This window comes from Empidonax traillii, unplaced genomic scaffold, assembly GCF_003031625.1.
Source record: "Empidonax traillii isolate 1590-97213 ecotype Southwest subspecies unplaced genomic scaffold, ASM303162v1 scaffold1347:size381947, whole genome shotgun sequence".
NCBI classification, from domain to species: Eukaryota; Metazoa; Chordata; class Aves; order Passeriformes; family Tyrannidae; genus Empidonax; species Empidonax traillii.
In genome coordinates, this window is record NW_020956540.1 from 223,138 (window position 1) to 249,617 (window position 26,480).

Sequence of the window (26,480 nt, forward strand, 5' to 3'; positions counted from 1 at the left end):
CAGAAGAATATATGGCCCCTTTATGAGGGAAAATTTGGGAGTGCAAATTTGAGTTGCAAGTGGTGATAAATTTGTTCCCAATGGCATTTTAAAATTCGTATTTAAAGTGTTGGGTGTTGGTCCTGATGTGTAATGTCTTTTGTTCCTTCATCAGTGCAATGGAGCTTTTCTGTGGAGTAAAATGAAGTCTGTATTTCGGTCAGCTCCCATTTTTGCAATGAGACTTTGAAGTAGTTACTACAGTTTCTTGCTAGCATCAAAATCCGTTGTATTAGTACAGACAGATGGTTGTGCTGCATCATGTTTGTTGGAGCTATTGATGTATTATAAATGAGAGTGACTGAGAGATCGAATACATGCACATAGGTGTGTACTGTGATTCACAGTTTCCAAGATTGTTCTCTTTGGGTTTTGGTGACCAGTCTAAAAGGGCATGGGTGTAGTCTCCTGTAGAGCTGGTGTCAGATCTGCACAGATGTTTTATATGCTCAAACGCAGCAGCTTTCAGTTTGGGGGTTACTGAACTGAGGCTTGATTATCGATCTTACCTTTAGTTGTCCTTTACTTCCCATTGTTTTTCTCCCAGCTGTGATAATTAAAATTCTGAAAGAAAAGTAAAATAATAGAATTTGCTATTTTCCTGGGTAATTAACAATCCCTATGTCAAAAATTATATTCCTAGTAATGTTGGCAACTGGAGGGGATTATAGTTCAAAGCATAAATGGTAAGTATATAAAAAACAAACTGTGAACAGCAACTATCTATAAATTAATGATAAAATTTTCAAACATGCAAACTGCATGGAGTAAAATTATAAGGCTTTGTATATAGTTTATATTTCAGGGGGGCTAAAAGTGCATGTGAAATTTTGATTAATAATCTGTCATATATATTCACTGGATCTATGACTGTATGGTAAGAATGGAGATTCATGTCATCACAGCACATATGAACAAATACTAAATGATGAATCTCAAAATGCAAATGTAAATTGTAAATAGGTATGCTTTATTCTAATGAGCACATCTCAGACTCACAGGATCACAGAATGGGTAAGGATGGAAGCGATTACAGTGGTTTATCTGGTCCAACCTCCCTGCCCAAGCAGGGTCGTCCTAGAGCACATGGCACAGGATTGCGTCTAGATAGTTCTTGAATATCTCCTGGGAGGGAGGCTCCACAACCTCTCTGGGCTCTGTTCCAGTGTTCTGTCAACCACACAGTAAAGAAGTTCTTCCTCATGTTGAGATGGAACTTCCTGTGCATCAGTTTCTGCCCGTTGCCTCTTGTCCTATTGCATGGCACCACTGAGGAGAGCCTGGCCCCATCCCCTTGACACCCTGCCTCCAGATACTTGTAGACATTGATGATGTGCTCTCTCAGTCTTGAGGCTGAACAGGCCCAGCTCCCTCAACCTTTCCTTATAAGAGAGGTGCTCCAGCCCCTAATCATTTGTTGCCTTCTGCTGAACTTGCTCTGGGAGCTGCATGTCTATCTTGTACTGAGGGGTCCAGAACCGGACACAGCACTCCAGATGTGGCCTTGCTAGGGCTGAGTAGAGGGTCAGGATCCCTTCCCTTGACCTACTGGAAATGCTCTTCCTAATGCACCTGTTGGCTTTCTTGGCCACAGGAAAATACTGCTGGCTCATGGACAGCTTGTTGTCCACCAGGACCACCAGGTCCTTCTCAGCAGGTCAATTCCCAGCCTGCACTGGTACAGGAGGTTGTCCTTCCCTGGGTGCAGGACCCTGCATTTGCCTTTGTTGAACTTCAGACAGTTCCTCTCTGCCATCTCTGAGGTCCTTCTGGAGGGCTGCACAGAAATCTGGGGCATTGGCCACACCTCCCAGTTTCATGTTGTCAAATCTCATATTTTTACCTTTTTATTAATGAACCAGAAAAAACCATGAGAATTTCTACAAATGTGTAAATGACAAAAGATGCGATATTGATTCACAGAGCAGTAAAAACTCTTTGATAAGATAGGTTCAAAGAAAAGATAAGTTTTAGGTGAGGAAGGGCTCTGGAGATATGGTAGTTAAGATGAGCATATGCTCACAGCGTAATTCTACGGCCATATAAGCAGAAATAGTGTATTAAATTGTCTCTGGTTTTACTGCTGGCAAGACGACTACTGGCATTTTATGTCCAATTCTGCTGCTGCAGTTTAAAACAGATGATGACAAATTGGAAGAGAATCAGAGAAGAGCAGTGAGAGTGGTTAAAGAGCTTGAAGGTTATGCCTGAAGGTAATGCAAGGCTTCAGGAACTTAATCTATTTAGCTTTCAAAGGGAACATCAAGAGACTGTTTCAATCGACTATGTAAGATCACAGGAAAGAAATTTGGTAGAAAATATGTCCTCACAGTAAAAGATAAAATTATACCAAGACAAGTGCTTAAAATCTGATGCTAGGGGTAAATAGCAAATTTTAATACACAAAGTTGAATTATTGGAATAATTTTTCAGGGCCTGTGGCAAATTACTTTTCACCAGACTTTTAAAAATCTAGATTGGTAGTTATATATTCCTGTACTGTGTGTTCTGACTCAAAGAGGAATAAGTTCAAAGGTGTTTCTTTGATTTGTATTGTTTCAGAGATCTATTCTTAAGAACAGACTTTCCTTCTGTATATATCGGTGAATCTACAGATAAAGTGATATTCCTGTTATGAAAACATGCTTTGAAACATGTTTGGTTAAATGCGTTTTCATTTTTGGAAATATTGGAATTATGTCTGAACTCAATAATAAAAGTTAATCAAGGTGCCTTGCTAAAAGTGTGTTCGCTACCTGGAATAGTATCTCTTGGAAAACTGAGATGCACCTTTCCTCAACCAACTAGCAATTTCTAGTTGATATATGATATTTAGGGAAAGTTAATTTAGGTGTTGTAAATTACTAATGAAAGAATAGGACTAAGCCCTTAAGTGATGTGTTTATTTGATTACGCTGGACGTCTGTACTTGAGACTAATTGTGTTACTTAAAATGGATTTTTGGGTCCTTTAATTACAGTCTGTCTTTTCAACAGGCCCATGCTAAAGTCTGGCATCTCTACAATGACCATTTTCGTCCAACTCAAAGAGGAAAATTGTCCATTGCCCTTAGCTCTCACTGGATAAAACCTCAACGTATGACTGAAAAAAACATAAAAGAATGTCAAAAATCCCTTGATTTTGTGCTTGGCTGGTTTGCTAAGCCCATATTTATTGATGGTGACTATCCAGAGAGTATGAAGAACAACCTTTCATCTCTGTTGCCTGAATTCAGTGAAGTTGAGAAGAAGTATATCAAGGGAACAGCAGACTTTTTTGCTCTTTCTTTTGGAGCTACCCTGAGTTTCCAGCTTTTGGACTCCCACATGAAATTCCAGCAGTTGGAATCAATCAGCCTGAGGCAACTCCTTTACTGGATAAACAGTGAATATAACAACCCCCAAATATTCATTGTGGAGAACAGCTGGTTTGTTTCTGGTACTACCAAGAGAGATGATGCCAAATATATTTACTATCTTAAAAAGTTCATTATGGAAACTTTAAAAGGTAGGCCTGAGTTTGTACTAATGTGTGCTTGAAAAAATCATGAGGCAGTATAGCCTATGGAGATGTGTTAAAGCACCAGTCTGGAAACTGATTTTAGTCTCCAACATTCATCTTGGTACTTTTGAAATGAGACTTCAAATCCCTTTCCTGGGTTTGTTCTTTTCTTGAAGATAGCATTTGGTGAGCTTGATGCTGCTGTCTTTGAAGTCAGCAGGAAAATTTCTACCCTCTTTGGTGGGAGAAAGTGCAAAATGTCTGAACTGTATTCTCAGTGGACTTAGGAGAGTTTACTGTGTTATTTATTAATAGTTGTTTTCCTTAACTGAATGCATATGTACAAAACATGAGAATATATATGTGAGGAGGTAAATACTATGCAATAGGAGTTCCTCTGGGGAAAAAAACCCACAACACGAAGATGGAAACTATTAATTTTAAAATGAAAAATCAGAACCTTTTCATTCTGCACCTTGCCCTGACACAAATTTTACATTAGTGCAGCTGTGGGCATTAATCACAGTAATCTGAATTTATGTCAGTTTAAAGAAAGCAGAATGGTTGAGGTTATATAATCTAAATAACTTCATGTGTTAGCTTTTTATTTTTCCAAACAGTAAGAGCAATACACCACCTTATATGAGGGTTATTTTCTAACTTCCCATTTCCTTGTGGAAAACAGATTTTTTTCAATCCTAGTAGTTACCAATAAGCTGTTGGGGTGCCCATTTTCACTTTCATTGTATTTTCCTTTTTTAATTTACTATTTAATAACTGATTTACTCATCTACAGCTTGCTATTCTTGTTTTTAAAAGAGTACTATTGTAGCTATTACTTCAGATGAGATAGCTATTGTGTTACATTATAATTTTCGTACAGTGGGTGAGTAAAAATAGCTTTTATTTTATTCTCAGCACTCATGAAGATGCAGAGGACTCCCCAGTTGGTTTCATCTGCTATCCCAGAAACCTAATTATTGCAAATAAATTAAAAGGTGAAAAAGTACCTGAGTCAGTGCATCCAAAATAGAAGAATGGAAGCAAAACAGTAACTAACTGTTGCAAATACAGTATCACTAGTTTGCATGAAGTCAGATGAGGAGTTAATCTTCATGAAGGGGTCATATTCCAGTTGCCCCTATTTCTGCTTAGTTTTCAAATTGCTGGAAATACATACATGGATCTGCCTTTTAAGCACAGCTGGCTGGAAGCAATCTCAATTTACAAAGTGTCTTTCCTTTTAATGTGTCACTCAATAAATAATAATAACAGCAACAACAGTATGACAGACTTGTCATATTAACTTAAGAATACTAGCACTTGACTAAACCTTTTGTAGAGAAAAAAGAAGAAAAAAGAAAGCAGAGACAGTGTGGATCTACAGAAGGGACTTTGTTGTCATTAAAATGAAAATTATTGCACCCAAATCTTCTGCTGTTAGAATCTGCAAAATGCAATGTAAATACCAAAGTTCTCTATGCAATACCTGGGGGAATTTGTCTGAGAACGATCCACAAAACACATCATCCATGTTGTACAGCATTAGAGAACAAAGACAAAGGCACATGTTTTCTCTCTGAAAGATGCAGGACTATCCAGTGCAATAAAGCACTGCAATATGTAGATTCTTGAACTATTTACCATGAGATTCATGGTAAATCTCAGCAGTCAAAGGACAGTGAAATGACTTTGGAGATATAGCACTGAGAAGCAAGGATAATTAATTTAGACACGGGGCTGAATAAAAGTGGATTTGCTGCTTGCTAGATCTGGATGGTATCTTTGCCTTATTGTGTGCATACACTCATTCTGACAAACTTCTTATTTCTGCATCTACATTAACAAGTAAATGCAGCCCAGTTGAAGCAAGCTTGTACAGTAAAAAGAATTGGTGCTGAGGGCCAGGTGTCCACACTGTGTATACTCCTGAAGCCCATTTATGGATTAATTTCACCGAAAAGGACCCCCGATCTTGCATCCTGAAACCACTCTGTAATGTGAACAAAAGCATGATGAGAGAGATTTGCTCAAAAAGTGTGCTCCTGATTTCAGCTGAAGTGCTGATGTAATTGTCTATTCTGATACTGCATGCTGTAGACGAGCTCTGTACATGTTTTTGGTGTGGGTTTTTTGTTTGTTGTTTTTTTGTTTGTTTGTTTTGTTTGTTTTGTTTGTTTGTTTTGTGGTTTTTTTTTTGTGTGTGTGTTTTTTGTTTTGTTTTGGGGGTTTTTAGGGAGTTTTTTCCCTCTTTTTTTTTCTTTTGTTTTTTAATTCTGGGAAAGGATCTCTCTTTGAGATTCACAGCCCTAAATACTTTTACTATTTTTGATTTTTTTTTTTCTTCCAGACACCATTTAAGGTTGATTAGAGTAAGCAGAGCTGTAATATAAAAGTAGTTGAATTTTAATTAGAGTTGCTAATTGTTTGGAGATGTCTTCTTACATGTGTGAGTATCTCACCATTTACTCTGGGGTCATATTCACTTCCCAGCTCTGTCTCTGGTGCAACAAATAAATGAATTGTGTCTTGTGAGGCAGAGCATGTTTACTGGGAGAGCATGCAAGCTCCTCTGGGCCATGTTGACTAGTGGAGGGGTTAGGTCTTTGTCTGGGGAGTTAATAGGCCTGAATTCAAAGAGCTTTAAGGAGAAGAGGAGAAGCCAGGCCCCTGACAGGGCAGAACCAAGCTCTTCTCAGGTATGTCCAGAGGGAAAACAAAGACGCTGGGCACCTTCCACATGGAAGCAGAGGCTGAAGGCTTCACACATCTTGCCTTCAAACACTGAGGTTGGAGAGCAGCTGAGCAGAGGGTTTTAAAGGTCTGTATTTGATCCTTATGGGTCTGCCATGTTTCCTTGGACTACTATATTACTGAGCTAAGCAGAGCATGTGCTGAACTGCTGTTTAATTTTTAATCTGGCTCTGGCAGTACAGTACGCACTTCAGGCATACTGTGCGGGATTGCTCAGGACAGGAGTCGCTTGCAGTGGGTAGTATGGACAAGGCCACTAATTTTCAGAAGCAAGGACGGTTTAGGTTTCAGTCTGCCTGGTTTACACACCAACAGACATAAAGAAAACAAGGGAGACAAGCAAAAGAAGAAGAAAAAGGGGAAAAAAAGATGCATAAATTTTCATAGTGGTTTTCCAGTAATATGCAGCCCATGTGGGATGCTGTGTTTGAGACTTCCAGACTTCTAGGAACTTCCAAAAATTTTTCCAGTTACTTCTTTAGTAGGTGACATTTAAAAGTAAATACATTTTTAAAGAAGGATTTGAGGAGGGTTTTTACGAGGTGCTCGGGAAGTGTGGGAGTGCTGTGTGATGACTTACAGAAGGGGTGAGATGCTGTTCAAAGAAATTCTCACTGAGACCAGTTAACGCAGTGAACCTGTATTGGCTTTTACTCTGCTGGTATGGCAGATGTCATCATGGATGCATGCAGAGGTTAGAAAAATACTGACATTTGCCAAACACAAAAGAATGATGCCTTTAGGAGGAGAAATATTCCATTTCCTTAGACATTTTCTCATGACCTTTGGTGAAGACTGGGCCAAATTTGTTGCTTATTTAACTGCATTGTTCATTTAATTGATTCAAACAGGGTTACAATCAAGAATCCATGTGGTCCTTCGTAACTGATTGTAATGAGGTACATTGATAAAACCAAGAAATTAGGATCTTGATATTCTGGTTGCCTGAAATAACGCTTTCAGTGTTAGTAGACTGGAAAATATTATGTTCAATCAGTATCCAGTTTGGGTTGACAGAAGACGGTGAGTAATAAAGATAAACTTTACTGCCTACGGAGCCAAACACCAGTTCAAAAGAACATTTAAGAATGTGCCTAAATGCATTGCTGAATTAGGGTGGGTCTAATTATGTAATTAAAATAAGCACACTCTTTTGTGCTTTCCTGGAGCTGAGCCTTGCCCAGGAACATTTTGCTAAATCTCAGTGTTTAATAAAACTAAAAGTGAGTATCATTTGGAATCTTAAAATAAAACTATGGTGCTGTTAATACTAACAGATTCCAGTAGACCCTGATATTAACCTTCAGTGTGTGGTAATTCTTAGAAGTCAAACAGTTGACCTAGAACATATGCATATTTTAAGAAATCCTTAAATATTTAAACTGGAAAAGGCTATTCCATAAAAGATGTAAAAAGACAGAATTATCAAATAAACAGAGTCTTCCTGCGTTATCATTTCTACTTAAATTCTGTGGTATTAAAAATTCATGAGCACACCAAGAGTGCTGTCAGGGTTTTCTCAATATGTATTTGTAGTGGAGGATGGGGGAGGAGAAAAAAAAAATGGTATAACTTTTGTTTGCATGCAGGGTAGTGCTGCATTAAGGGCATCCTGGGTGTGAGCTGCAGTGTGTGCTTAGCAGAGGGCAGTGCAGTGCAGTCACCAGCTCAGTTGCTGCAGATGGTTCAGGTGTGGCCTGCTCTGCTCCGAGGCTGAGGTTTGGCTCACCTAATTAGCAGCGCTGCTCAAACCACTGCGGCACAGCTGCTTTTTCTAAATCTTGCTTATTTAAAGCCAAGCCAGGTACCTCTGCTGCCTTGCATGGTGCACACTTTTCCTGGCTGCTCCTTAAGGGAGTGCAGTTGAAATATCTTCCCTGAAAACGCTTTGAGGCAGGCCCCAGGATACTTATCTGACCTATTGCATTGTTCTTACACAAGAGTACAGCAAACACTGCTGATAAAGTGTAATGTGCAGAAGAAAAACGAGCACTACGATAAATTTGGGTTTGTTCTTTCCTCAGCTATCCGGTACGATGGAGTTAATGTGTTTGGCTACACAGTCTGGTCCCTCCTGGATGGCTTTGAGTGGCACAGGGGATACAGCATTCGACGTGGATTGTTTTATGTTGATTTTCAAAGCCATGACAAAAAGTTGATGCCCAAATCTTCTGTCTTATTCTATCAAAAGCTGATAGAAAAAAATGGCTTCCCACCTTTGCCTGAAAACCAGCCTATAGAAGGTATTTTTCCCTGCGACTTTGCTTGGGGAATTGTTGACAACTACATTCAGGTGAGTCTGATAGTAAAGCCAACAGGCTGTCCAGCCAGATCAGTGCACAAGTTCATAGTGATACATTTGCTGAATAGAGTGTCTTTGCCAGGGTGTGTTACCACAGTGCTGCAAGGAAACAAGTACAAGGGTTTTGTGCCAAACACTGTGTCTTTCCCTCTTTACCATACTTTCTGTTTTTGACCAAAGAGAACCAGTCAGATTGAGATACGATAAATAACCCCTTAGAAAAACATACAGAAGTGAAAAGTGTTCTGATGCTCATCTTCCCTGGACATACGTAATCGGTTACAGAAAATCAGTTCTTTTCAAAGGGAAGTTGCTTAAATCTGCTGAAGTGTATATACGTTTTAGAAAACTTTCTGAAAACTCTTAAAATTCCAGTGACATGTTTCTACATCGTGTGCATATATATCCTGGTACTGTCATTAGAGTGATTTTGTATAAGAGGAAGTAAACGAGATTTAGATGAAATTTCTGTATTCCGTCTTTTTCATTAGATGTCGTACCGTGTCTGATGGAGGCCTGCAGTGCCCCCGGATAGAACCTAGCTAAATTATGGATCAAATTCACAGCTCTTACTCTTTAATTCAGATAATTTGATACTTTGGGAGACTCTTTCAAATTTTAAGACTTTATAGCATGAATGAAAGTTGTAGCTTAGTTATGATCTTTTTAACTGTTTGGCTCTGTAATTCTCAGATGCTATTTTGGCTTGCAGAGCTTCTCTAACCACAGTAAAGAGGTGTAAATTCAAAGGCTTGATCCAAGAACAGAATTTTTAATTTACATTTTCCACAAAGATAGAATCTTTCTCAAGGCTAGAGTGTGGAGGGCTTATTTGTTTTTTCTCACTCAAGTAATAAGATCTGGCTTTTTTATCTTGAAAAATGCTGCAACTTCTTTAGCTGTTGCACTGATTTACAAGAAAATTCAAGTCGTTATCCTCCTAGCTCTCAGATAGATTAAGAATTGGGAATGGAATTGCTGCTTTTGGAATCGATAGCGACTATAAGGTTGCGGAGTCAGCCTATGACAGTTAAAAAATCCCTCCCATCCCTAAAACCTTCAAAGCTGAATATTTTCATTTCAGAAGGCCCTTCAAACATTTTGTGCTGTAAGGCTTAGGTAGTGTGATTTGTAGATGCATCACAGTGGAAAAACTGTTTTGACAGCATTCCCACAGTATTAGTGGCAATGCATGCTTTAGTAATCTACAAGGGACAATTCTCCAGAAAAGCAATTTCCCTCAGACATGCTGTTTTTTATTACTTTCTTCTATAAGCACAGTACTGACCTCTCTGGAGAAAATAGCAACTGATTTTCAGCAGCTTCTTTACACAGTTTGCAGAGCCTCAGCTACAAGTTGAACACTGGTTGTAGGCTGACACCTGCTTTTCAGACAGAGGGCAGGAAAAGGAAATCTGAACTCAGAGGGGACAACACGCCAAAGATTGAAAAGAAGGAGAAAAGGACAAATAAAGGCATGTGGTACCAGTGTCCTGTGGTTTGGCTCTAGAAAGAGTTACCCGAAGTATGACTGAGCAGATTTTACACTGCATATTATTTTAGGTAATTAAACTTCTTGTTTTCTAGTCCTTACTGTGTTGGTGATGTTCATTAAAAAGTGAAAGTATAATTCTGAGTGACCCTGAGAAGTTCATCTTCTACTGTATTAATATATCACACAGGCAGTTCTGACACTGGAAACTCTAAAGCCTTATGGGAAATGCATTTTTTGTTGGAGTGACATAGAATGGGTTTTCTCAGAGGCCCAAAACAAAATTGATTCAATCACCAACAGCCTGCTGAAATAACTGGGAAATGAGTTCAGTATGAGTTAAATAAAAAAGGATGTTTTTAACAAGGAGGAAAAGCTTTGCTTGTCAACTGAATTTGTGCTAAAATCAAGTGCACAGCATTACTCATCTTTCATCATAGTCAGGAAAAGAACAGAACAGAGAAATGGTGTTGCATTCATTCTTTTACTGCATTCAGGGAGTTCTCTTGAAACTAAATGTACTGGATAATTTACAACAGACAGTCTCTCTGCAGCCCCTTCCTAATCTTGAAAGAAAAACATTTTAAAAATTACTGTGGTCTTAACTGAAGGTCTGCTTCTCTGGAGATCTGTCACAGACTTAGTGCCTTATCCCTGAGCAATCACTTGTTTCTTATGCAAACTGGAACAACTTGGAGAAGATATAAACATGGTGACCATTAGCATAAGCTTGTTTGAAAAGTAGGGTGAAAATGATATATAGATTTGGTAATTTGCTGACCTCACATGCTAATATAAAATTTATTCATTCATATAAGCCCATTCATATGCCAGTATCAGAGATTCTAAATACAATGTTTTGACTCACCGTTTTCTTTTACTTGTGGTGCCTGATGACTATGATGTTCTCACCTACCTAGTTCAAACAACCTGAATCTGGTATGTTTCTTATTCTACCTAGGTAGACACGACACCCGCCCAGTTTCTTGACTCTAGTGTTTATGTGTGGGATGTTCACCAGACGAAGAAGCTTATTAAAGTGGATGGAGTTTACACCTCGAAACGCAGGCATCACTGTGTTGACTTTGCTGCTATCAGGCTCCAGATCTCTCTTCTGCAAGAAATGCACGTCACACACTTCCATTTTTCACTGAAATGGTCTTTAATCCTTCCTTTAGGTAACCTTTCTCTAATCAACCATACACTTGTACATTATTATCAGTGTTTTGCTAGTGAACTCCTCAGAGTTAACATAACTCCTGTTGTTGCTTTATGGCAACCTATGATTGAGAATCAAGAGCTTCCGGTTTCCCTTGCCAAATATGGAGCTTGGGAAAACACAGAAACTGTTCAGGCTTTTGTTGAGTATGCCAGATTCTGCTTTACAAGTCTTGGAGACCATGTCAAATTTTGGATCACCATGAATGAACCGTCTGTGAAAAACTTGACATACACGGCAGGGCACAACCTGTTGAAAGCCCATGCGCAAGTATGGCATCTTTATGACAAAGAATTCAGGAGATCTCAGAAGGGTAAAATATCTATAGCTTTGCAAGCTGACTGGGTGGAACCAGCTTGTCCCTTTTCCAGGAATGACCAAGAAGTTGCTGACAGAATTTTAGAGTTTGACATTGGCTGGCTTGCGGAGCCCATCTTTGGGAATGGCGACTACCCAGAGGTAATGAGGGCATGGCTTCACCGAATAAACAGTGTTGACCTGTATAATTTCCACTTGCCTTATTTCTCAGAAGATGAAAAGAAGTTAATACAGGGCTCATTTGACTTCTTTGCCTTGAGTCACTACACTACTACCCTCGTGGGCTCGGAGAAAGAAGATGCAGTAAAATACGACCACTACCTTGAAGTTCAAATGATCAATGACATCACATGGCTCCACTCTCCCAGCAGAGCTGCAGTAGTGCCCTGGGGACTGCGTAAATTGCTCATGTGGGTTAAATCAAAGTATGGTGATATCCCAATTTATGTTATGGCTAATGGAATTGACGATGACCAAAATATAGTGCATGATAAGCTCCGAGTGTATTACATACAGAATTACATCAATGAAGCTTTAAAAGGTAAGGAACCATAGATGGTTTATAAGTCACAAATCCCACTATTATATTAGTATACATGTGGTAATAGAGGATGTTTAACTTAAAAAGTCTTCTGTAGAATACTTCATAAATAAAGTGTTACTACAGCCTAACGATAGTTTTCCACTAGATTTATGATTGATTGGTGTTACTAAACATGAGGAACACTGACCTTGCTCATGTTCTGCATAAGGCAGCAGAAGATCTTTTTTATGGATTCGGTAAATTAAAATAGATGTTATGTGAGTAGCTCCACATGTATTTAGTCAGTATTTCATCTTATTGCACTTCTACTGTTATTTTGCTTTGTTGCTTCTCTCCACTGCTGTGCCTCAGGGCTGGGTATGAGTTCTGTTCCTCAGCTGTCTCTGTATCTTATCCAACGGTGATCTTATGCAGCAGTAATCTTCATAATAATTCAGCTGTCTACCTCATTATGCCATTTCCTGGACTGTTTCCTGCTATTCAGAACACAAACCAGTCTTTTTCTCTGTCTCAAAGATTTGTAAATTATAAGGCAAAAAAGAGACATTTTGAGTCATCCTGTCATACAACACATGCTGTTTTTTCCGAAAAGTGCAAGACCAAATGAGATAATTTTTACTGATGAAGAATCTTCTGCACCTCACTGTAAGCTGTTGCAATGTGTTTATAGATATAGATAAATCTCACTTCTAGTATTAATTTCTTTGGCTTCATCTTTAAGCAATGTTTGTTGTGCATTTCCACACGTATTTTACTTTTGTAGGTATTCACAAACAGAAGACAAGCTATCTCTCATTTATCTCTTTGATAGATAATACAGACAAAACTCTTTGTGTCCCTTGCTGTAAAACATCATTTCAAACTTGTGAATTATTAAGCTTTTCCCTGTGTGCCAGTATTCCTTATGAGAGGGGTAAACCCAGATCTGGACACCCTGTTCCTGCCACAGCCACACTTATATCTCAGGCAGGTATAATGTAACCTCTTACCCTCCCCTTTCCTACATCCGAGCAGGTCGTTAACCCTTTTGACCATGACAGCAGGTTGGTTACGCACACTCTGTGGTGATTTACTGAGATTTTAAACTCGGTGACAGATTTCTGCCCCGACTCCCACCGAGCAGAACTGCCTCTGCCAAAGTAGGTCTGCTTGTTCCTTGACATCCTCACATGCCAGCTGCTTGCTTGTGCAAACCTTGCAACACTTGCTGAATTATGTCTCTAATCTTTGTGTTATTTGCAAACTTTGTAAGAAATAGTTTTACATTTATTTCAGGTTGCTGATATATTTAAGATCATTAAATAACTTAGTGCTAAGAGCCAATCTCCATGATCATGGTAGAAATACACCTACTGTGGCACTTACTTACCTCCAATTGCATTTCTAGACTGACTTATTAGTTCTAAGACCAGTTGAAATCTGTTTATTATGGGCTCCCCTTGACCTCAAAACATTCTGTTTTCTTGATCTAAATGCCATATAATACCAAGGCAGTTGCCTTGTGAAGTTCTAAGTATATGACTTCAAACATCATTACTTTATTGATCTGCTCATCTCATAAAAAAAGATGTCAAGTTAGTCTGACAAGAGTTATTTTTCATAAGGTAAAGCTCATTGATATTAATCATGTATCATCTCCTGTAATTCTTATTTATCAAGCCTTATATAATCTGTTCCACTCTTTTGATAGGTAGTGAAGGATGTCTGGCAGTTCCGTAATTTGCTAGGTCATCCTGTCCGCTTCATTAAGTATTGGCTTTAACTTCATCCTCTGTAATTTCCATCTCTTTCACAAATTAGTGAACTTAATATCAATATTAAGTGCCCAAAAGTTCATTCTCCAGGATTTTGTAGCACTGGCTACATATTTTGTACAGCTATAGCTAAAAAACATAGCTTGGCTATATTTGAGCTCACGGTTTCAAACTGTTTCTTCTGTATTTCTTATCTCCTTCCTACCACTTTAGACCATACCAGTTCTTGGAACTTCTGTTTTCATAGTGTCTATGGATATGGGCTTTTCTTCCAGTTCCCATTAGAGAGAACACCTGCCCATACCCCTAGTTCTTACAGAACTTTGCCATTAGTACTGTTCTGGTAGAATATCCCCTAATCACTTCTTTCTCCCCTCTTCTGTCCAGACTGTAAATAGCTCCTAAGTTTTTCTGCATGAGCATCATGTGAGCCTATATTCCTATCTTTTTACCTTCTTTGTCATGGATAAATATATCCCTGCTAACTAGCCATCACTCACCCAATTCAGACACCATACACTCCTCCACAGTGTTTGGTTTGTCAGCTCTGGCATTGTGCTTTTGTCCATCTTGTCATTGTATAACCTTGGCATCATGACTGATTCAGGTTTCTCCAAGACTTGCATTTTTTTTTTTTTCTGCAAGACCCTCTGCAGTAACTAAGGTGGATTACAAATCTTGTGTCCTTACCTCAGTGCCACACTGTAGAAGAATAATAGGGGATTTGGTACATGTATGCTTTTCTCTTTAAGTCCCCATTCTACTTTCTTTTTCCAGCTGGTTTCAGGGACTGCATGTGGAAATACTTCTGTGTGTAATATTGCTCACCTGTATTGTTCCAGGGGAGCCAAAAGGTTTGTGCAGATAAATGATTCCAGAGTGCAGTACAGGACCCTTTAGACTGAGGCTGTATTTTGAAGTGCTTTGTACCCTGTTTAAGTTAATCTTTGCCAATTGAAAACAAAAACCAGCAGTAACCATTTATGTAACACCATTAAATACACCTGCAGGTCTGCAAACACAAACTAATTATCCAGGGTAGCAGCTCTGTAAAAGGGCAGGTAAATATTATTTCATCTTAGATGTGAAAGTACATTAGACATGCTAAATATCTTGCATGGGGTTGCAGAAAATTATTTCCAGAACTGTATGAAAACTCATCAATTGTTAGCTTTCAGTCCCATGTTCATCTGCTAGAAGACGTTCCTTTAATTTGTTAAAACAGTGATTTGAGAGATAAAGTGTTACAGTTTGTGTTTACTACCTTGGATTGATTATTTTTGTCAAGCGGGATGGATGGCTCAAGGTTAACACTCCAGATGCTGGACCTCTTCCAGTAGCTGAGTTAGCAGTATGGATTGTGGACGTGTTCTCAATAAAGACTAATACGGGTCATCTTGGATCAGAAACTTTTGGTCAATAACAAGAGAGGGCTGTGATTTGGATAACCTTTCCACTTGCACTGGTGGTATCTCAGTACATGACCTCAGCATGGGTGCACACCTTTTCTGGCGTCATTGTGCCTTTGCTAGTGAGAAATGCAGCCTGATGTCCTCAGTTCCTTGACTGTCCCCATCAGGAGGTGCCCTGCAAAGGGAGAAGGAGCAGTCAGAGACACAGGCTGCAGAAGTGTAGGTGCAGGAAACTCCAAATCTGTATTTTTTTTATGCATAACAAGGAGCCATCTTTTCATGATAGGCTCCATGCTGATCATTAAACACAGTCAGGCACTCACAGCTGTGTTTACCAAGCACAGGGAAATAAATTGCAGGATACTTGCAGATCACACTGTCTGGCAATGGCTGGCAGATTCTTACTTTTTATGAGAAACACTTCACAGATGTACCTTACCTTGTTTTGGGAAGGAGAAGTGCAGATGTGGGTTTAACATCCTCCTGCCCCTCCTTTATGTATGGGCATATGGTACTGCTCTTGAATGCCAAAGTGACATTGATTCATTGCTTCAACCCTTTGTTTTCTTTTGCAGCTTACACCTTGGATAACGTTAACCTGCAAGGATATTTTATCTATTCTTTTAATGACAAGACTGCTCCTAAATATGGTCTCTACAGTTACATTGCAAGTCAATATGAACCAAAGCCTTCTATGAGACATTACAGAGAAATAATTGACAATAATGGTTTTCCTGGTCCTAAAACTCCTGAGTTGCTGTGTCCAGAAGAGGTTGTCTCATGTCCTGAATGCCACTTCTTCCGAACCAGAAAGTCATTATTAGCCTTTATCTCTTTCATATTTGTTGCTTTTATTGTTACTATATTCTTCATTACTTACTACTCCAAGAGGGTAGAAAGAAGGTATAAATAGAGCTGCCCCTTTGAACACATCACTCACTGTCCTTTTTCTTGCATCCCCTTGGGAAATCTGAAATGAGTGCACAATGCTGTGATTGCTTCAGCATTTACATTGCCTGATACTGCAGGACATTGACATTGAGAAGAGATTGCTAGCATATGGGTTCCAGAAATAATTTTATCTGGTTTAGTACATTTGGTTTATGACCAGTCCTTAATTCCTGTGGTTGGAGTAGTATCACAACTTTCCCTGGAACAATTTGTTGAGCAGATGTTTTCCCTTTCTTGGTTTTGCCTTGCTGAGTGGGACAGGTTTAAGTATGTTTTGAAAACATGGAGTGACGGAAGAATCTGAACATCAAATTCTCCAAGAGAAGACAGGGGTGAAACAAAATGGCTTACTTTTCCATATTAGGGTTTAGTGCTGATGATGCTTAATCAGAACCAGAACCTGACTGGAGCAGGGATTGTGACTGAGAAGAAAGATGGGGGAGAATTGCACAAAGAAGACCTCCTTTCCGAAAGCAGATGCAAGGGGAGGAGCAGGGGGAACTGAGTCTATGCTGCTGGGAGCTCTGGGTAAATCAGTTAACTACTATTGAGACTGCATCTGACTTCAGGATGCCATTGGAGAACTTCAGCTAAAGGAATTGTGTCTTTCTCAGGGAGAAAAGAAGCAGGGGTATGTCTGGGGATTGCAGAGGTCATGTAATCTTGCTGGCAAGAAGAGATGGGAAGGGCTTCTCTTTGATTTGCTCAGGAGAAAAAAAAAAAAAGCAAAGAGCAGGAAATGGGATGTCTTTCATTTGGCAGAAAGCTGCATGCCTGACCCTCTGCCCTGTTGCTCTGTACCCAGCGACATGGCAGACCTCCTCAGAGCAAGTTGCACACAGCTACCACTCTGCTGCTACCCAGCTACTTACCTGCTGGAAACTTGTGGTAACTCAGTAGGATGGGCTCTGCATGCCATTTGTGTTGAGCGCAGAGACTTTAAATCCCAGTATTTTGGTGTAATAGTCCAGCACTTTATTGCTGCTTTTGCCAGGGTCTGAGTCTGTGGAGCTGTTGGTCCAAGCCTCTTACAGGTTGGCTGGAGGTTCTCCTCTGAGCAACTGGCCCTGGCAGCATTTTATCCCAAAGTATTAGTGAATGTCTGAGGGCCTCTTGTTTTTCTCATAGCAAGATAAAATAGCAAAATATTAGCGTCGTTTTTTATTAGTGGAAATAGAGAGAGAATGGGAGAAGTGCCATGTTATTTTGCCTGCCTTGTGAATTGCTACATTAGGAGGGTCCTCAGTATAAAGCAGTGTGGTCATTTTTCTCCGCTCTCTTAACTCTAGGCCTGCATCGCCTTCAGCTATAATCGTATTTTTATTGCTATGTGAATGATGTCACTCACTTGAAAGAATATTTTAAAGGAAATGTGCTCTGTGTTAATTAAGAATTATTTATCTACTAAAGCTGATTATGCTGTATTAAATGTGATGTTTATCTACTAGATTACTAGAAGATGACTAAATGACCTCCCAGTGTTCCTTTTAATCTGAAAACTCTATGATTCTATGCTGTAAATTAAAACTTACATATGAAATATTAATTTGTAATTTAAGATTATATTTTTTCTCTACTAATGTATAGAAAAAGAAAAGAATTAGTTTCCTATTATAATGATTATTATATTTGTCCTCTAGATCTAGTCTTAAAATCTCTTTGCATTAATGTATATTTTGGTATTGAGATTAAGGTGAAAAATTCAGTGTAAATGATGAAGTATTAAAAAATGTATAAAAATTATTTATAGACTGATAGGACTTGCTGAAGAAGAGAACATTTCAAACTGCTTTATATTTATTCGTTGGTGCCTGATGCACTGTGGAGAAGAAATAGCTCTCCCTAAATATATAAAACACCAAATGGCTTTCTCCCTGGCATGGCCATGAATCACCTTGCAGTACATTACGCCAGCAGTCAGATGCCTTTGCAGTATGTAGCAAAATGTGATATTCCTTTAACACAAGCTGTACCCAGGTATTGCCCAACTTTTGTGTTACGTGTGTGTGAATATGTATGTTACATATTTTACTGATGGTAAAACAAGATGAGTCTGGGCCTGATCTTTCTGAGAAGCCGGGCATACATGCCTCCTATGAGTTTGAGGGGGCTCAAGGGGCCTGGGCGAGGTAAATCTGGAAGAGTGCAGGTGTCATGCTAGTGTGCACTGGTCTGTCCTGCTGCTTCAGCAGCAGTTACCATCCATCCAGTTGCTGCCGTGTGCTGTGGAATGGCCCAGCCACAGCACAGTGTGTGAAACAGCAGCCCCAGCACGGAGGAGACCCGGCAGGCTCTTCCCATAGAGGCTGGGTGATATGTAACCACCGACAGGCAGATGGCACCAGCTGGATATCTAATTTTTAGGTAAATTGGGATTTGTTGCTGTATGATCATATCATCTCATGGTGCCGTGACCCGTGGAACTAACGCAGCCTTTGGCGCAATTGCCTTCAGAACAGTTTTTAAATATCGCTGCAGAGCAGTGACTGGCTTGAGCTGGGCACAGCAGTTGCCAAAGCCTTCTCCTAAGCATCCTGCCTGCGGTGCTGCCTGCACACAGCGGTGTGCAGCTCTCAGCCAGTGAATTGCATAATGATGGGCTAGGGAAAATACAGCCTGGCCTGATGGAGGTAACGGTATGGGTTTGCCTTGGGAATCTGCTTCATTTTGTGTAATCAGGGTCCAGTGCAGGTTTCTTGTCAAATCTTCCCGAAAAAATTCACCCCTCACTAAGAACAAAGAAGCCCCTGAATAGGCAAAGACTGGGTACCCCTTCAAGGAGAACCACTGTGTGCTTGTGCAAACTGATGCGGTAATCACCTCCTGCAATCCAGCTGTGGGCTGTGGGGCACTTCAGTGCCCATGTGTGAGCAGTGATCTGGCACTTCCCATTCCCATCTGTGCATCTAGAGCAGAAATGCTGACAGTAGTAAGGACTTTGAGCAGAGAGGGCTCCACAGTCAGTCTGCAAAGACAGCTCGGTGGAGGTTTATTTTCTGAAGAGCAACAGGGCCGTGCATGTTTAACGTGCAGTTTCTTAGGTAGACTACTTGCTTTATTTTTAACTGTGCTTCTAGAATGAAATGTTGTTGCCAGTTTACTCCATGCTTCAGATTAAACATGTTGTAAAATACAAAATTGTATCTTTTTTCAAAATATTTTTGTGACATGAGTGCAAAGCTTCTGGTTTATTTCTTAAAAAGATTGTGCAGAGTGACTGTGGGAAGGATGTCTTTGTAAATGACAGGATGAATGTTATATTGTTTTTATAACAATCTCAGAAGTGAAATAAAGATACTGAATGTAACAAATTGTAACATGATCATACTGTTTAATTTGTCTAGTTTCTTTGCCTGCAGCATGAAGTACGGAGTACCTCAGGAGAGGATATTATGATAACTCTGCAAGGAGTTCATGTTGCTGTTTGTTTTTGCAGTGCCACATAAATAACTGTAACTTTTGTTGGAGATTGCTGGGGCCTGTGGCTAAACAGATGTTTTTCCAACAGACCCAGGGGTTTGGAGGGGTTTTTGTTATTTGAATTATTTTTTTTCCTTAAGTCATTGTTGCTATTTAGAAAACCTGTGAAAGTAACCGTACCAATATAAGAGTATTTTGGTGCAATAGCTTATTCCATAGTAACACTGCAGTAGTTCTGACAATTCTTCCATTCCGCTAGAGTTACTCACAGGCTTGAGGGATTTTGTCGGCATAGCTGTGCACTAAGCAGTGAGTTTGTGGCATCTTTGTTAAACATCTTTAGGAAAGTAAATGTCAAGATTAAAGGAAGTGGGAGCAGAAAGGGACAAAATCAGTGAATAGGACAAGGACCATACAAGTCTCAGTGCGTTTAAACATCCAACTTGCTCTTTTTTGCTTACATTGTATTGTGTTGCTTTTGAGTCACTTAGAAAACTTGATCTGTTCATTCTGCTTGCAAAGACTGCTTAGGTGAAAATGCCCTTATTCAGGGTGAAGAAAGTTTTAGGTGCCAGACTTCAGCTTCAGCAGAGAAAGTTCAGTCCTGTTCCTCCTTCACTCAAGCAAAGCCAAGAAAAGGAGGCATGGAAAAGAAAAGGGAAAGCTCTTCCTGTCTTTTGATGTGCCACTCATGAATTGCCAAACCACCACCCTTCACCAGTCATCTCAAGGCTATAGTTGGTGCGGGCTTGCTAAGCCCACCCTTTTAAAGAGATTGGAAAAAGAAGGAATAATGAGGTGAGATGAAAGTGGCAGGGTCCAACATATCAGAGCTTTTTATTTTTCCTAACGAGTTGAACAGGAACACCACTGTCAAACAGTTCTGAGAAAATTAATATTTTTAAGAAACCAGAAAGTTGAAATAACAGCAGCCTGCTGCCAGGACACTTGTGGGTGCTGACATGTTGCTGGCCATTATTTTGTGATGTTTTCTGTGTTTCTGAAAGAGTGGCAAAAGCACCAGCGAGGCAGAGAGAAACCAGGGAAAATACTAATGAAGAAGGGCAGAAAAGCCACAGGCACAAGCAGATGTGTGAGTTCCTTGCTCTGGGAGCTGAGTGAGCAGTCCTCTTCTGTGGGGAGGGGCCCTGGGACTTTGAATATTCTTTGTTGAAAAATAAAATTTTTAAAAAAGAATCTACTCTGAAAACTCCCTACCTCCCTTAATGACATATTTCTCCCATGATGACATAACTCCTACGTGATGAATTTAGGCTGTCAAAAGCCTTTTTCTTGTCACAAGAATTACTCACAACACAATATGGTGAAGCATTTTTATACAATCCCAGCTCTCCTGAGGTCATCCAAATGTGTTTCTGGCCCAAGTCCCAGGAGGCCCATGGGAGTCTAAAGTGCAGGAGAGGTGGTCACTGTCACTGGCACTGAGCAAAGCAGTGGGAATGACAGCAGTGATGTTTTCTAAATGCTGCAAATTCACAGCAAGTGGGATTAGTTTCTACTTCAGTTCTTTTCTATTAGTGGAAATGTTTTCTTCCTTACAAAGAGTACCACACAAAACTTTGTTGGTTTTCTTGGTTGTTTGTGGGGGTTCTGTTGTTTTTGTTTGTTGATTTTATTTTTTTTTTTTTTCAGGGAAGAACAAGTTTTAACACTTCCCCCATAACCTTGGAAGTATAATGCACTTCTGATTTTTTTTTTTTTAATGACATCAGCCCTTGCAGTGTCTGAGAAGACCTGAGTAGTGACTTCTCAGTCCCAACTGTTCGAGTCTCAGGAGCTTCTAAGCCAGAGCTTCCCTTGGGGCTGTGCCTTGCTGGGGTGTGTGTCCCAAGCCAGAGCAGCACCTCCCAGGCAAGACATACTCTGTCCTGGAGGAAAATCAGAGGCAATGGCATGCCCTGGTGAGATCCTGGCTGATATGACATTTTGGCTCTCAGCAGAGAACTAGCTGGTGTATTGCCACCTTCTGTGCTCAGGGCTCTGTAACAGGCTCTCGGCAGTGTTGTAAACCATCGGGGCTGCACAAACACAACACCTGATCCAAGAAATCTGGTTTTCCTCACACCAGAGGGAACCATGAATTGGCTGAGTGTTTAGTTCAAGAGGTGTAATGGTATAAACTACCTGCACTATAAATTTTTACGAGGTGACAAAGTTTTGTAGTCTGGCAATATCACAGTTGAGCTGGAGGCCATCAGATGCCATGCCAGGAAAGGGAGGGGAGCAAGACAGTGAAGAGGTCTTCCTGGCAGGCTGCAGCCTCTCTGGTCAGCCTGGAGGATACCTTGAGGAGTGTAAGGTTGCTGCTCCTGCAGCCTGGGGCAGGCATGGTCCAGGGACTTAGTGCTGCATGAAGAATGAAGTAAAGCTAGCTTGAGCTCTCTCATCACTTCCTCTTCCCCCTTTGGGCACACATTTATATACATTTGGGCTATGAAATGGGAAGTGAATTACCAAGGTACCTCAAGGTGTATAGTTTATTTAGAAGACAAAAAGCTGCTTACAGGTCTTACAGATTTTTTTGTTGATACTTATTACTTTGCAGCAACCCTTCTGCCTCTCTCCACTAGGATCAGATGGGTCTTATTTCCAAAAGCTGAGGAAATAAATGCTCATAAAGGAAGCTGCCAGTGTTGCAGTCAGCTTTCCAAGCACTTGCTGAGCCTTTCAGTCCACTTCTGATGCAAGTTTGTGAATTTTATAGACATTTGTAACTCATTTATCTGCCACATTGCTGCGGGATCCGTGAGCGGATATTGCCTTTCCTTGCACCTCGCAGCGGGAGGCGATGGGGTCCTGCACTCGGCAGCACATGGTTGCTCCTGCTTGGTATTCACAGGCACATTCCTCTGGCTGGTGATATATTATTATTGGGCTGGAAGAAAAATAATGCAACCAAGCTCTTATTATTTTCTGCTTTTATCTGTTTAGTCATATTAATGTGGGATCATCATTACATAAATGCACAGGAGATGTCGTCAAGGACACGTTCATTTTTAAAGTCCTCCAGTGTTCTTGTACCTCAGTCATTCATCTTCTGTCTTTAATTACAACAAGTGATCTCAGAGGCACTTAAAAGATTAAATTACTCAATTATTTGAAAAACACAAATGCAATAACTGTATCTCTTTGCTGATAAATACCAGCCACTGCTGGAAAAGGTTGCCCAAGGCAAGACATACTGGGAGGCCAAGGAGGCCATATTGTAACTTTTTGGCTTAGCCCAGTGATACCCATTTAATTTTTTGTAATTTGCAACCTTTATTTTTATTTGTATTGAAAATAACCACAAAATTTTCCATTGCTGTCCTGGTGGTTTCAGGCAGTGCAATGAATGCCACTGCTCAGTGATTTACAAGTGTCCTGGCACCTGCTTGGTTTTGGAGAGGATGACACGAGGATAATCACAGCTTAAAAAGGCAGGGCATCGGCATGGCCAGGCAGTAACCCCCATTCAAGGTGATGCCTGTGGATGGGATATGATTTGGTGTTTGGGAAGGGTATGTAGTTAAAACACATTGTGGCTCTCTCCAGGTTGAGGTGGGCGAGTTCACTGCTGGCAGGGCCAGGTGAGCATCCGTGCCATGCTAGAGGGCAGTCTGGCTCGGGCTCTGCAACCCTGTGGGAAGCAGGAAAGCTGGCCTGCCAAGAGGTGGCCTGTTCTGAAATGGTGTTCCTGGTGTCCCATGGCCCTGGGAGGAAGCTGTTGGTGCACTCTGTATGTGGGCATTACTGCCAATGCTGCAACAGTGCATCTGCAGCAGCAGAGTTTGTCCTTCCTCACTAGCAGCCCTATTGCTCACCAGGGACCCCCAAGTACAGCCACTGAACAATGGAAAGTTTTCCCTAAATATTTTTTTTGCCTCTTGTGCGAAGCAGCAGATGTGATGAGCCCAAAGCTGGGAGCCTGAGTAAGGGATGCAGGCTGGTGTGATCCCTTCTTCCTGGGGCAGGAGAAAAGGAACATGACTCTTCAGAGAAAGAGAAATCCAGACCAAAGAGCTAGAATGCTGTACCTTCTCTTCATAGGCCCAGTTCTGAGTTCCTGTCCCACTGGTAACCAGACAACACTGGGTAAAATCAGCTGTGAACCCAGAGTGCTCTACACTTCCTGTATTGTGGGCTCTTTGCTCATGCTGGTTAGCCAGCAGTGTGGCACAGTGTTTGGTGTTGAAAAACAAACTCCCTGGTTTTGACTACTCATGAAAGAGACTGGGGGCAAAAAAGGAGTCACTGTTTTTAGTCAAGGCAGGCCAGTTGTGGTACTTCTGGTCCTATTGCCATGAAGACCGAGGCTGGCTGGCATCAGCAGGGTGCAGTGGGGTAGCCAGGTGGTCCGGCAGACCCTGAGCTGCTGCCCTGCATGGGTCTGGGGTTCAGACTGCCTGCAACCAACATCTGTCCCAAACGCATGGTGGGGTACTACTGGCCCACAGATGCTTCTGAGAGGGTTACTGTCCTGTGCTCTACCACCTGTGGTTCCCACATTTATTTAATTTAAAAAAAAAAAGAGTTAGTAATTCAATACACATCCTCTCAAGGAAAAGCAGTCATTCCATCAAGGAGCAGGCCAGCAGTCTGGGGAAGTACAGATGGCCCTGTGGCTAATTTGCTCCCATAAATCACAAGCTGTTGCAAATCCTCACTGCAGCAAATGCTGGCTCTGTGTTTGTGGCCATGTGCTTGTCTCAGGGCTGCTATAAGCATGTGAAAGAGAAAGCAGAATCTGTAGTTTTAGGCTGTTTGCCTTGTGCCTTTTGCAGAATTTATATTTTGATTAAGAAATAAGCTATAATCCTGTAGCAGGCTGCCAGCAGAGCTCAGAGCAGCTGCTTTTGCCGCAGAATCAGCTATTCTCTTGTTAAAATGAAACCACTGCCAGGATCCCATCCTGTCTCCTTGCAAACTGCTGCCCATGAACTGCACATTGCAGTTCAAGTCTATGCTCAAGGTAGAGAGCAGTTCATTGCATTCAAACCACATCTGCCTTTAGCCTCTCTGCCTTGCTGGACTCACACCCCTGGGAGAGGATCAGGAGCCCCAACCTGTCATTGCAATGGGACTGCAGAGCACCTGTGCAGTGGTACAGGCTTATTATGGTTATTTTACTGCTCTCTCTCCTTCCTGCCTTCTTGGAGAAGAGAAGCAGAAGTGATCTCTCCCCACCCCTAGTGTAGGGCACGGGACATCCTGTGCTCAAGACCTGGCAGGCTGGCCATGCCTGACTCCCCCTGTTGCAGCTGGATCTGGGACAACTGACCACCCTGCCCTGAAGGCTGAGCCTTATGGCCTCCTGTGCAGCCTGGGGTGGGTGAGCAGATACAGGTTGGAGCCCAGCCTGCAGGCAGGCATGCAAGCACTGAGCAGAGCAGAGGGCATGCTAGGCTCAAGGGCTGGGCTCAAGCAGTGGAAGAGAGCAGTGAAAAATAACTACCTGTGGGAGGTCAATAATAAGGCCTAGGGATAGAGGTCCTTGTTTCAGAATCAAAGGAGTCCAAAGAGGTAAGTCTTCAGGTTACTTTTTCTGCAAGAGATGCTAACCTTCATCAGAGGTGTAGAGGCTCTGGTATCTGGAACCTGCTGTGGATTAGAGAAGGTATCTGGGAGTGTGAGAGCCTCCCAGTATTAGCCTACGTGAGACAGGCAAATAGTTATCTGCAGTGTTGGAACATTTTCCCTGTCATTTACTCATTAACCGAGACCCACTGCTCTACCCCGTATTTGCCCTTGAGTTCCACATACCTGTGTATTTGCTGAGCAGATTCTTGCACAAAGAAGTAGGACATTCTACAGTTTCACAGTGCTAGGTGGGTTCTGCTCTGCCTCCACTGCTCCTTTTTACACAGTATTGCTGAGTGTCGCATGATATTGAGGGCTGCAATTTAAAATGTACTTTTTAAAATCCAAACACCCACCTTGTTACAAATCTGCGTTTGATGCCTTGTACTCCTGGTCCTGTCACACCATGATATGCAACTGCAGTTGTAACAAGATGGTCTGCCTGGCCTAGCACCCATCCAAATGAAAGTGGCTGACACATAGGTGGCAAGGATAACATGACATGACCATGCTAAATCCCCATGGGATCGGGAGTGGGTCATACTGCTTTCTTTCTGGCAAGGTCTCTGTTTGTTCCCCAACATTTTCACATCACTATTGAGCTAGAGCAGCAGTATGTATTTTCATCCTCTACTATCTGATTTTCAGGCTTCAGCAGTCTTCCGGATATTTATTCCAATATTTTCATTTCCCAATCATCTCAGTGTGTTCTGCTTGTGCTCGTGTCCAACAACTACCTGCTGTTTCAAAGAGCAACACCTTTTAGGCATATCAAGATGCTCCAAGGGTGACACTGATTCTGCAGTGTAAATGCAGCAAGCAGAGGGATGTCCTGCTGATGACTCCTGCAAGGTGTTGTAAAGAGGATGGATGCTCAAGAATTCAACATTATAAAGACTGCACACACCAGGAGTTGAAACATCAGTGCTGTTAGGGTTAAGACAATCTCTTTGCCCTGACATTGCTTCAGGTGGGTGGGAAGAAGAGATGGGAATGAGAGCACATGAAATACTCTATTTTTTTGCAAGAAAGGATGGACTTACACAGCCAACCGTTTCTGCCATGCAGAGAATTGGAAAAAAGTGCTTCCTTTCAATCTAAATTTTAATACTGAGCTTTGCCTGAATGGTGGGACATAAAGGCTTACCCCCCTCCTGGATAGTCTCTCATTGCTGACTCTCTGCTCAGCATCCT

At 41.1% G+C, this 26,480-nt stretch overlaps 1 protein-coding gene across 3 annotated transcripts in view; it reads left to right on the top strand.

Moving 5' to 3' along the window:
• KL (klotho) overlaps positions 1–26,480 on the top strand; it is a 57,622-nt gene that overhangs the window by 28,716 nt on the left and 2,426 nt on the right. For 2 of the 3 annotated variants that reach the window (XM_027906733.1, XM_027906734.1), the window contains exons 2-5: positions 3,036–3,546; positions 8,319–8,587; positions 11,050–12,166; positions 15,911–19,603. In XM_027906733.1, coding sequence (XP_027762534.1) covers positions 3,036–3,546; positions 8,319–8,587; positions 11,050–12,166; positions 15,911–16,248 — 2,235 coding nt within the window. In that variant the 3' untranslated portion in view covers positions 16,249–19,603. Of the gene's footprint in view, positions 1–3,035; positions 3,547–8,318; positions 8,588–11,049; positions 12,167–15,910; positions 19,604–26,480 lie in introns of those variants that run through there. The other variant, XM_027906735.1, reaches the window with a different exon arrangement.